Source organism: Bubalus bubalis, chromosome X (assembly GCF_019923935.1).
Source record: "Bubalus bubalis isolate 160015118507 breed Murrah chromosome X, NDDB_SH_1, whole genome shotgun sequence".
In the NCBI taxonomy this organism is placed as follows: domain Eukaryota; kingdom Metazoa; phylum Chordata; class Mammalia; order Artiodactyla; family Bovidae; genus Bubalus; species Bubalus bubalis.
The window spans coordinates 13,033,279-13,046,336 of NC_059181.1; the positions used below are offsets into that span (position 1 = coordinate 13,033,279).

The window sequence follows — 13,058 nt, forward strand, 5'->3', positions numbered from 1 at the left end:
GCTCCACATGAGCTGTGGTATCCAGATATATCGGGAAAGATCAAGAGTTTGCTGTTGGGCATAAGACATGGGGGGTGGTTTTCTCTCATTTCTCCCTCCTGGTATGGCTCTTGATAAAGAAGCCAAGTTTTCAAGTCAGCTGAGCTGGTTAACCCTTTACCAGCACACCTCTGGTGGTGAGAGAAGCTGGAGAGCTAGGCTACAGCTAGACTGCAATGTTTGGAAGAACACTGCATTGTATTCTAGGAGTGATGAAAGTCACGGGAAGGATGTAGGCAGGAGAGTAGTGCAATCTGGTGCTGATGTAAGGATGCTTACTCCTGGGGACGAGGGGCCAAGAGTGGAAGCAAAGAGCAATTGGGAGGCTAGAGGGGCAGTCCAGGTATGAGATGGTGGTGGCCTGGACTAGGGCAGGGGCAGTGGACAGGCACAGAAGTAGATGGAGCTGAGACAGATTTTGGTGATCTAACTCATCAGCACATTCTCTCACTTTTTGGTGGGGCAAGAAGGAACAGAAGGAATCCAAGTTGACTCTTAGGCTACTCCTAGACTATGTTTATTAATATAGCCTTAATTTTTACAATATAAGATCTCAAACACATAGGAAAGCAATGTAATCAATACCCACCATTCAGACCCAACAAAGGAAAGCATTCCACCGTAATACCAGATTCCTTTCTTTTTAAAAAATAAAATATTACAGATAAAGTTGAAGCCTTTTTTTCTTTTAATGTGGTATTACATTAATAGATTTTCTTAAGTTTCCCTGTATTACTGAGATAAGCTTTACTTGATTATGATCTATTTTTAATACATTGTTGGCTTCACTGTATTACCTTATACTTTACATCAATATTCATAAGTGAATTTCCTCCAATAATAATATTTCATAAATATTGTCTTATTTGACTATGGTATCTTGGGATACTGGCCACATAAAAGGAGTTGGCAGTTATTCCTCTTTATCTTTTCTCTCAAACAGTTCATTTCAGATAGGGGTTATTTGCTAATCTCTTGCTCCTCTCTCACTGCACTGTACTCACCACACAAAAACCCCATCTCTGCCTAAATCTGACTCTGCCTGCCACTTATGTTTCTTATGGAAGTGCTCAAATTTTCTATGTCCTAATTATTTCTCTGCTTTATCTATAAAGCAGTATCTGAGAAAAAGGAATTTAAAAACTCCCACTATGGTTATGGCTTTGTTAGCAGTTAGGTCAAGTTTTGCTTTAAACATTTTGAAACTACTGATATGTTGTTAATATTCTGTGCGTTTAAAATTGCTTTCTTGGTGAACTATCCATTTATCATCTAGTAATACACCACTTCTGAATTCCTAATAGAATTATTTTAAATTTCAAAATCTCTGCCTGTTAGTATAAAATTACACAAACTTATTTTTGGTTAGCATTTGTATAGTATATCTTGCCTCACTGATTATATATTCAACCTTTATGTATCCCCCATTTTAGGTTTGTCTCAAATCACATATATATTTACAACTTTTTAAAAATTAATTTCTATTATCTGGCTAATTTAAAAATTAACATTTATTGAGATTACTATTATAGACTTATTTTCATCTTCCTGTTTTGTCCTTTGTGCTTTTTAAAAAATTCCCTCAAGCACCCCTCACTGGAGAAAGGAAAGGCTATCCACTCCAGTATTCTTGCCTGGAGAATTCCATGGACTACAGTTGGACACACAGAGTCGGACACAACTGAGCAACTTTCACTCACTCACTCCCCAAGCACCCTTTTCCTTTCTTCTCCCGGAGTGATCAAATTTTCTTTATTCTATTATTTTTATTTTTTAATTTTTTTTTCAGGTTTTCTTTTTAGTTTATTTTAATGGGAGGCTAATTACTTTACAATATTGTAGTGGTTTTGCCAAACATTGACATGAATCAGCCACAGGCGCACATGTGTTCCCCATCTAGAACCCCCCCCCCACCTCCCTCCGCATCCCCCAGGGTCATCCCAGTGCACCAGCCCTGAGCACCCTGTCTCCTGCATTGAACCTGGACCAGCAATCTGCTCCACATATGATAATATACACATTTCAAAGCTACCCTCTCAAAGCATCCCACCCTCGCCTTCTCCCACAGAGTCCAAAAGACTGTTCTTTACATCTGTGTCTCTTTTGCTGTCTCACATCGTTACCATCTTTCTAAATTCATATATATGCATTAATATACTGTATTGGTGTTTTTCTTTCTGGCTTACTTCACTCTGTATAATAGCCTCCAGTTTCATCCACCTCATTAGAACTGACTCAAATGCATTCTTTTTAACGGCTGAGTAATATTCCATTGTGTATATGTACCACAGCTTTCTTATCCATTCATCTGCTGATGGGCATCTAGGTTGCTTCCATGTCCTGGCTATTATAAACAGTGCTGCGATGAACATTGGGGTACACGTGTCTCTTTCAATCCTGGTTTCCTCAGTGTGTACGCCCAGCAGTGGGATTGCTGGGTTGTATGGCAGTTCTATTTCCAGGTTTTTAAGGAATCTCCACACTGTCTTCCATAGTGGCTGTACTAGTTTGCATTCCCACCAACAGTGTAAGAGGGTTCCCTTTTCTCCACACCCTCTCCAGCATTTATTGTTTGCAGATTTTTTTTTTAATTTTATTTTATTTTTAAACTTTACATAACTGTATTAGTTTTGCCAAATATCAAAATGAATCCGCCACAGGCATACATGTGTTCCCCATCCTGAACCCTCCTCCCTCCTCCCTCCCCACCCCATCCCTCTGGGTCGTCCCAGTGCACCAGCCCCAAGCATCCAGTATCCTGCATCGAACCTGGACTGGCAACTCGTTTCATACATGATATTTTACATGTTTCAATGCCATTCTCCCAAATCTTCCCACCCTCTCCCTCTCCCACAGAGTCCATAAGACTGTTCTATACATCAGTGTCTCTTTTGCTGTCTCGTACACAGGGTTATTGTTACCATCTTTCTAAATTCCATATATATGCGTTAGTATACTGTATTGGTGTTTTTCTTTCTGGCTTACTTCACTCTGTATAATAGGCTCCAGTTTCATCCACCTCATTAGAACTGATTCAAATGTATTCTTTTTAATGGCTGAATAATACTCCATTGTGTATATGTACCACAGCTTTCTTATCCATTCATCTGCTGATGGACATCTAGGTTGCTTCCATGTCCTGGCTATTATAAACAGTGCTGCGATGAACATTGGGGTACACGTGTCTCTTTCCCTTCTGGTTTCCTCAGTGTGTATGCCCAGCAGTGGGATTGCTGGATCATAAGGCAGGTCTATTTCCAGTTTTTTAAGGAATCTCCACACTGTTCTCCATAGTGGCTGTACTAGTTTGCATTCCCACCAACAGTGTAAGAGGGTTCCCTTTTCTCCACACCCTCTCCAGCATTTATTACTTGTAGACTTTTGGATTGCAGCCATTCTGACTGGTGTGAAATGGTACCTCATAGTGGTTTTGATTTGCATTTCTCTGATAATGAGTGATGTTGAGCATCTTTTCATGTGTTTGTTAGCCATCTGTATGTCTTCTTTGGAGAAATGTCTATTTAGTTCTTTGGCCCATTTTTGATTGGGTCATTTATTTTTCTGGAGTTGAGCTGTAGGAGTTGCTTGTATATTCTCGAGATTAGTTCTTTGTCAGTTGCTTCATTTGCTATTATCTTCTCCCATTCTGAAGGCTGTCTTTTCACCTTGCTAATAGTTTCCTTTGATGTGCAGAAGCTTTTAAGGTTAATTAGGTCCCATTTGTTTATTTTTGCTTTTATTTCCAATATTCTGGGAGGTGGGTCATAGAGGATCCTGCTGTGATGTATGTCAGAGAGTGTTTTGCCTATGTTCTCCTCTAGGAGTTTTATAGTTTCTGGTCTAACGTTTAGATCTTTAATCCATTTTGAGTTTATTTTTGTGTATGGTGTTAGAAAGTGTTCTAGTTTCATTCTTTTACAAGTGGTTGACCAGAGTTCCCAGCACCACTTGTTAAAGAGATTGTCTTTAATCCATTGTATATTCTTGCCTCCTTTGTCAAAGATAAGGTGTCCATATGTGCGTGGATTTATCTCTGGGCTTTCTATATTGTTCCATTGATCTATATTTCTGTCTTTGTGCCAGTACCATACTGTCTTGATAACTGTGGCTTTGTAGTAGAGCCTGAAGTCAGGTAGGTTGATTCCTCCAGTTCCATTCTTCTTTCTCAAGATCGCTTTGGCTATTCGAGGTTTTTTGTTTTTCCATACAAATTGTGAAATTATTTGTTCTAGCTCTGTGAAGAATGCTGTTGGTAGCTTGATAGGGATTGCATTGAATCTATAGATTGCTTTGGGTAGTATACTCATTTTCACTATATTGATTCTTCCAATCCATGAACATGGTATATTTCTCCATCTGTTAGTGTCCTCTTTGATTTCTTTCACCAGTGTTTTATAGTTTTCTATATATAGGTCTTTAGATTCTTTAGGTAGATATATTCCTAAGTATTTTATTCTTTCCGTTGCAATGGTGAATGGAATTGTTTCCTTAATTTCTCTTTCTGTTTTCTCGTTATTAGTGTATAGGAATGCAAGGGATTTCTGTGTGTTGATTTTATATCCTGCAACTTTACTATAGTCATTGATTAGTTCTAGTAATTTTCTGGTGGAGTCTTTAGGGTTTTCTATGTAGAGGATCATGTCATCTGCTGTTTGCAGATTTTTTGATAGCAGCCATTCTGACCAACGTGAGATGGTACCTCATTGTGGTTCTGATTTGCATTTCTCTGATAATGACTGATGTTGAGCATCTTTTCATGTGTTTGTTAGCCATCTGTATGGCTTCTTTGGAGAAATGTCTGTTTAGTTCTTTGGCCCTCTTTTTGATTGGGTTGTTTATTTTTCTGGAATTGAGCTGCATGAGCTGCTTGTGTATTTTGGAGATTAATTCTTTGTCAGTTGCTTTGTTCACTATTATTTTCTCCGATTCTGAAGGCTGTCTTTTCACCTTGCCTATAGTTCCCTTCGTTGTGCAAAAGCTTTTAAGTTTAATTAGGTCCCATTTGTTTATTTTTGCTTGTATTTCCATTACTCTGGGAGGTGGGTCATAGAGGATCCTGCTGTGATTTATGTCAGAGAGTGTTTTGCCTATGTTTTCCTCTAGGAGTTTTATACTTTCTGGTCTTACGTTTAGATCTTTAACCCATTTTGAGTTTATTTTTGTGTATGGTGTTAGAAAGTGTTCTAGTTTCATTCTTTTACAGGTGGTTGATCAGTTTTTCCAGCACCACTTGTTAAAGAGATTGTATTTTCTCCATTGTATATTCTTGCCTCCTTTGTCAAAGATAAGGTGTCCATAGGTGTGTGGATTTATCTCTGGGCTATTTTGTTCCATTGATCTATATGTCTGTCTTTGTGCCAGTACCACACTATCTTGATGACTGTAGCTTTGTAGTATAGTCTGAAGTCAGGCAGGTTGATTCCTCCAGTTCCATTCTTCTTTCTCAAGATTGCTTTGGCTATTTGAGGTTTTTTTGTATTTCCATACATATTGTGAAATTATTTGTTCTAGTTCTCTGAAAAATACCATTGGTAGCTTGATAGTCTCCCATTATTTTTAAAGTTATTTTTTCAACTTAATTTCAATGGTAAGACTTAAATATAACCTCTTGACTCAAAATATATAAAACTTCTACCTTCCTTTTAACATAAGGGCCTTAGAATACTTTAACTCCATTTTCCTCCCATTCTTCTGCCATGTTATTTCCCAATATGTAATTATATCTTCTTTCAACCTTTCCTCAAAGTAGTCTTTATTATGATCACAATTTGTTCCATACTCCATGTTTTAGTTATCCTATTCTCATTTTAAATTCTATTATGACTAGATAGCAACACTTACTTAGTGTCCTGATTTCTTGTCTGCTTTTTATACAAAATTATCTGCAGTTACAGTGAACAATGCCTCGATCATTCTTTTTCTTTTTTTAAATATCTACTTATTTATTTAGCTGTTCTCAATCTTAGTTGTGGCATGTGGAATCTAGTTCCCCAATCAGGGATCAAAATCGGACCCCCTGCATTGGGAGCGTGGAGTTTTAGCCACTGGACCACCAGGGAAGTCTCTATTTTTCTTTCCTATCCGTATTCTTTTATCACCACTTTGTACTTAACGCTTTTATGAATGAGCCTTCAAACAGAGCTGATATTGAAAAAATGTACAAAGTTAATATTTCTTCTCAGGATCAAAATAAATCTAGGAATTTAAAAAAAAATTTAAGTCAACAAATACTTAAAAGATACTTTGAATACTTTGGAGATAACTTCTTCAGTTCAGTCACTCAGTCGTGTCCAACTCTTTGCAACCCCATGGACTGCAGCACGCAAGGCTTCCCTGTCCATCACCAACTCCTGGAGCTTACTTAAAACTCATATCCATAGAGTTGGCAATGCCATCCAACCATCGCATCCTCTGTCATCCCCTTCTCCTCCTGCCTTCAATCTTTTCCAGCATCAGGGTCTTTTCAAATGAGTCAGTCCTTCACATCAGGTGGCCAAAGTATTGGAGCTTCAGCTTCAGCATCAGTCCTTCCAATGAATATTCAGGACTGATTTCCTTTAGGATGGACTGGTTTGATCTCCTTGCATCCAAGGGACTTCAAGGAGTATCTAAGCAGGTACTCCTTAAAGTTTATATTAATATTTTCAGTACATTCAAAACCAATTGTGCAAAAGGACCCTTTTATAAATATAGCTCTTTCCTTCTCTGCCTTAAATATTCAAATAAAGTTTCGAAGTGTATCTGACAAATGACTAGGAAAATATTCTTTCACAGACACAGGAAAGGGAAATTAGTTGATATGCCAGCTGATATAAACAAAGTATTATCTCAAACTAAAGAATAATTATGAGTTCAATATATTTAATGTTAAGTGATTTCTAATAAGTGAAATCAAAGTAAATTGATCTCAATTTAAAAAGCTCAACATCACTAATCAGAGAAATACAAATCAAAGCCACAATGAGATACGACCTCACACCTGTCAGAATGGCTAACATAAAAAAGAACACAAATACCAAATGTTGGCAAGGATGTGGAGAAAAGGGAACCTTTGTACACTGTTGGTGAGAATGTAAATTGGTGCAGCCACTGTGGAAAACAGTATGGAGGGTCCCTTAAAAAATGAGAAATAGAACTACCATATGATCCAGCAAGTCTACTCCTAGGTATATATCCAAAAAAAAGAAAAACAGTACTTTAAAAAGACACATGCACTCCAATGTTCATAGCAGCATTATTTACAATAGACAAGACACCTAAGCAACCGAAGTGTTCAACTGGTGGATGAATAAAGAAGATGTGGTGTATACATATAATGGAATACTACTCGACCACAAAAAATTATGAATTCTGCCATTTGCAACAATATGGATGGACCTAGAGGGTATTAGGCTTAGTAAAATAAGTCAGATAGAGAAAGACAGTACTGTATTTTATCATTTATATGTGGAATCTAAAATAAGGCAAACAAATGAATAAAACAAAACAGAAACAAACTCAGATATAGAGAATAAATTAGTGATTATTAGTGGGGAGAGGGAAGGGGAGGGGCAAGACAGGGGTAGGGAATTAAGAGGTAAAAACTACTTTGTATGAGACAAACTACAAGGATATATTGTACAGCATGGGGAAATATAGCCCTTATTTTATAACTTTAAATGGAAAACAATAAAAATATTGCATCATGAAGTTATACACCTGAAAGTAATACCATAAATCAACTATATTTTTAAAAAACACATCAGAAACAGAGGCCAGCCTTGTATCAGCTGACAGTGAAAACTGCCTCATAAACACCTGCACCTTTCTATAGAAGACAGCATAAACCTATCCAGCATAAACTTTAGAAGCCACTCGTTTACAGTACGCTCATTCATTTTTTTTTTTTTTTTTACTGTGGTAAAAACGTGCCTAACATAGGGCTTCCCTGGTGGTAAAGAATTCGCTTGCAAATGCGAGACACATGAGTTCAATCCCTGATCCCGGAAGCTCCCACATGCAACTAAGCCCATGTGCCGCAACTATTGAGCCTGTGCTCTAGAGCCCACGAGCCCCAACTACTGAGCCCGCACGCCCTAGAGCCTGTGCTCCCCAACAAGAGAAGCCACCGAAATGAGAAGCTTGTTCACCACAACTAGAGAGTAGCACAAGCTCTCCACAACCAGAGAAGAGCCCATGCAGCAATGAAGACCTAGCATGCCAAAAATAAAATTATTTTTAAAATACGCATAACATAAAATTGCTCTTTCATGTTTACTGACTGGATAGGTGACCTAAGATCACTCAGAAACGATGAGGAGGCCCTAAATGGGTTAGCACTTCACAGCTGTGAAGACTAGCTATTGGGGTGGGATGGCTTCGAGGTGGGGGAAGGTGGCAAGGACTGTGGCTCCACACATGCACAGTCATGGGAGTTTCAACAGAACTATACTTGGAGTGTTCTGGTTAATCAGGAAAGCTTGACTGCAGTCATGAAGTGAAAAACAGGGCAAACATGAGGTCTTCTCACCAACTACCCCCAAAATAAATACAACTAAAGGCTCAGACAACTGTTTTTTAATCATTAAAATGTTGGAGAGGAAAGTCCAATGCTACAGATTTGCTTTACTGGGAAGACAGTTCTTTTGCTCCTGAGGGAAGGTAAGCCTGGATCAATAGCTGGGTCATTAGGAAGGCTCAGAGCCTGTGGAAGGTATTTCATCACCAAGGACATAAAGGTACTTTTCATGTGCCTGGAGCACTGCTTCATGCCAAAGGAACAAAACTGATGAGGTCTCTGTGCTTAAGGATCTCACAGAATCCACGGGGGGACATAATTATGTTCAAAGACCAGAAAGCAATTAGTAGCTATATCAGGGCCCTCAGGAAAGGGAGCATCCTGGACCAGGGTGGTGAGGTGAGGACTTGTGGCCTATATCAAAATTAGGGCCTCCTGGGTGGTGCAGTGGTAAAGAATCCTCCTACCAATGCAGGAGACTTGGGTTCGATCTCTGGTCAGGAAGATCTCCTGGAGAAGGAAATGGCAACTCATTCCAGTATTCTTGCCTGGAGAATAACATGGGACAGAGGAGCCTGGCAGGCTATATAGCCCCTGGGGTCACAAAGAGTCGGACATGACTCAGGGACTAACAACAACGTATCAAAATTATACCACCACCAACAGCGCTGTTTACTAATGCCTAGTAGGTGGGGCCGGAAAAGGCAATGGTAACCCACTCCAGTGTTCTTGCCTGGAGAATCCCAGGGACGGGGGAGCCTGGTGGGCTGCCATCTATGGGGTCGCACAGAGTCGGATATGACTGAAGTGACTTAGCAGCAGCAGCAGGAGGTGGGGAGAGCGGGTGACATGCTGAGCACTAATCACAGGTGTTAATTATCCTCATTTTACAGGTAAGGGCCTGGACTCAGGTGGGAAATGGTTACACCTGTAGTTGAAGAAAGAGCTAGAGATTAAACCCAGGTGTGACATAATCACCAAGATTGATCAGTAATGAACAGCAATGATTTTCAACTTGGATTTTTAAACCACTGTGTGTAAGTAATTATAATCTACTTCAAAGAGGAAGGCAAAAAGAAAAGTCACCCCCCATTTGCTGGCCTACTTCTTCAGTTCTCAACTTGAATATCATCTCTTCCAGTAGTCCTTCATGCTCCCCAAATGGGACAAGGTTCCCAAAATAAGAATCACAGTCCTTCATGTGCAATTTCAAAAGCCAATATGCTCTAAAAACTTGGAAGTGTTTTCATAAGTTTTCAGCAAGCTCATTTGATGGCAAAACGCTGACCTGAATTGGTGTGAAACTGCTTTCCATATTTACTTTTCCTACTCAGTGATAATCTCCATATTCTGATGTGGAAAACAATGTGTTTGATTAAGGGTGCTGCCTAGATTTCATTGCAGTTACTAGGGAATATTCAATATATGTTTACAACCCCAAATCCAAACATTTCTGACTTGCAAACCGCATCTGACATCAAGAGTTTCAAACAAGGGACTGCGGACCTATCCCCTACACATGAATCTCAGTGCACTACAAGTATCTACTCTTTGTAGGCCCAGCACCAGACAGAGTGCCTTGCACATAATAGGTACACAACAAATATTTCCTGAATGAAGAAACAAGCCTGTGAAATTGGCTATAGGGAAAAGGGTCAGTGACTTGTGAGTGACCAGGCCTCTATCATGGAATGCCACTTCCTTCTCTGACATGGAGGTCCTATAAATAGTTGCTGTTGATTGAAGGCAAGCAACACAGCTGCTGTCTTCAGGAAGAATAAAAATAGTCCAGGGGTCTTACATGTTGGGGCCACACATAACTTTAGCTGAGTAATACAAAACAGGAGATAGTTAGACGTCAGACCACATGAGAAGCTTCACAGATCTCCAGCTTGAGCGAACACCTGCGTTTGGGTCTAATCCTGCTACCTGCAGTAACCTTTTTGGCCCACAGATTGCTCATCAGTAAAATGAAGGCAACAGAGTAAGCCCTAAGGCCCTCGCAGGGCGGAATAGCAGCCATCGCCACACAACCGGGAGTGGGATACACACCCCAGAATTTCTCCCCTCCTGTCTACTGTCGTCACAGTCCAGAGCTCACCATCCTCATTCAGTGTGCTGTCCAATCTACACACACCTCCTTCCATCTGAAAGAAGCTGAGTCCATGCAAAAAGACGCATTTTGTACCTGGAGCATCGAAAGGGCTCCTATCTTCGATCCCAAACAGTAGTCAAAGAATCCCGTTAAGTGTAGTCCCAAAGCCCTTCGGTCCCCTGACTCGGAAAGTGGAAGAGGTGGGAATAGGGGTGAGGAGTAACCACTGGCTAGCAAAACTGGATTTAAAGAAAAAAACAAAACAAAACCCCTCATAACTGCAAAGTCTAAGGACACGAGAGGGGACTGAGTAGGAGAATAAGTGCCTCAGCTCAGTTGCTCAGTCGCGTCCGACTCTTTGCGACCCCATGAATCGCAGCACGCCAGGCCTCCCTGTCCATCACCAACTCCCGGAGTTCACTCAGACTCACGTCCATCGAGTCAGTGATGCCATCCAGCCATCTCATCCTCTGTCGTCCCCTTCTCCTCCTGCCCCCCACCCCTCCCAGCATCTGAGTAGGAGAATAAGTGCCTGGAGAGGGCAATTCGGCATGGTCCCTGCTTACCTGGTAACAGAGGATTGTTTGCTGCACCAGCCGCGCGTATCCGTCTAAGCGGACCCCGGAATTGCTCCTGCTCCTCATCTCCGCGTTGAGTCCGACCCGTTGCAAAGAGGCGGGTCGCCCGGGCTGCGGCCGCCGAGCGGGCTTGGTTCCCAAACAGTCACAGCCTCGGTCAGTTCTCGGGATGGAGCCCGGTGGTAAGACGTAGTGACTTTTAAAAACGACAGAACCAAAGTATGACTGGAAAGCCAGCCAGCTAGTTTTCTTACAGTAGAAAGGCGCGAAGGCGGAGATAGGGGCTGGCACCACGGCGACCCCGCCTCGACCAGGCCCGACGCGCTCCCGACGCTCGCGGGTCCCTGGCAACCCCGCGGGAGAAGTAGGGAACTGGGTTCCGGGCGTGGGGCAGGAACGGTCTGCAGGCGGTCGCGAGGCGGCCTCGAGGCCGGCCACGAACGCTATCCTTCCCGCCCGCCGCAGCCTACTCACAGTCCCGCCCCTGGCCGCGCCCCCAACGCGGAACCGAACCCCCCGAGTCCCGGCCCACGGGGGAAGGAAAACGAAGTGGCCCGCGAGCGTAGCGGGGAACTTGGCTCCGGGCGGGAACCAGTTTGCCTCTCTGAGCCCCTTACCTCGCCGCCAGCAGCCGACCACAGCCGGGGATGTTGAAACAGGCCCTTCCGTCGCGGGCATCTGAAGGTCCCGGACCCGCCCCCTGGACCTGCCCCAGGCCCGCCTCCCGCGGAGCCGGGCCGGAGGCGCAGAACACCTCTAAAACGCTAGGACGGTGGCCCGCCCTGCCCTGAGATGAGCTCACAATCGCATCCCTGGCCCCGCCCTCTAGCACCGCCTCCAGATCCGCCCGCGCTGCGGAGCAGCAAGCGGAGTTGGGGAGATAAAAGAACTGGCTGCAGGGCGGGCGACGAGGCTTCTCAAGCGGCCGTAGGGAGGGCTCCTGGTGGGGAGAAATAGGCCCGCCCACCACTGCTGCCTGGGCACCCCTCCGCAGGCCAGAAGAGCAGCTCTGCCCTGGCGCGTCTCTGCCCACGAGCGGAAGCAGACTAGCGGGACTCAGAGGGGAGAGGGGAGGTACAGACAGGGGCAGGGCAGGGTACCCCAGCTGCTCACCGCGCCTGCAGCCTCAACACTAGGCACCTGGGAGTAGCTCACCTGGCCTGAACTGCGGTCCACCTCCAGGCCTACAACTTGAAACTTGGCATTCGTGTTTCGTGGCTGATAATTACCCACTGTTTTTTTTTTTTTTTTTTTACCATCTTCGGCCCACTATTCATTTTCTACCAAAATCTGATACCCATAATCTGACAGTTCAGCTAATAGCTTTTCCTAAATTCCTTTGCTACTCTCCATGCATTTACTGTATGCTTGGTGGACAGGGAGGCCTGGCGTGCTGCAATCCATGGGGTCGTAAAGAGTCGGACACGACTGAGCGACTGAACTGAACTGACCCAGTAGACCACCTCACCTTTCTGAAGCCTCTTTTCTTTAAGGGTCCCCTCAGCTCTTCTCTCCTATTAGTCATCCCCATACTCTGAATTCCCATGTTTCTTTAGCGAGAGTTTAAGTCTTGGAATCTCTTCAAATTGAGTTCAAATTCCAGTTCTGCCATTTACAAGTGGTGTGAACTTTGGCATGTTTTACTTGTTTGAAATTCAATGTTCTCATCTTTAAATGGGAATAATGATAGCACCTACCTCCTAGGGTGGCTTTGAACAAGAGGATGAATATAAAGCACTTAGCACCATACCTGGCTCATAGAAAAGTACTTCATAAATCCTAGCTAATCATCATTTGACAACAACGTATTGCCTTGTATTGTTTCCATGTGAGGCATGTTTTTCTAACT

At 42.6% G+C, this 13,058-nt stretch overlaps 1 protein-coding gene across 6 annotated transcripts in view; it reads right to left on the bottom strand.

Moving 5' to 3' along the window:
• PHKA2 (phosphorylase kinase regulatory subunit alpha 2) overlaps positions 1-12,769 on the bottom strand; it is a 93,772-nt gene extending 81,003 nt beyond the window's left edge. The window contains exons 1-2 of one of the 6 annotated variants that reach the window (XM_006056336.3): positions 11,827-12,769; positions 11,198-11,405 (exon numbers count right to left, since the gene is read on the bottom strand). In XM_006056336.3, coding sequence (XP_006056398.1) covers positions 11,198-11,275 — 78 coding nt within the window. In that variant the 5' untranslated portion in view covers positions 11,276-11,405; positions 11,827-12,769. Of the gene's footprint in view, positions 1-11,197; positions 11,732-11,826 lie in introns of those variants that run through there. The other 5 variants (XM_006056338.3, XM_025275767.2, XM_006056337.3 and 2 more) reach the window with 5 other exon arrangements.
• Positions 12,770-13,058: the final 289 nt, after the last annotated feature.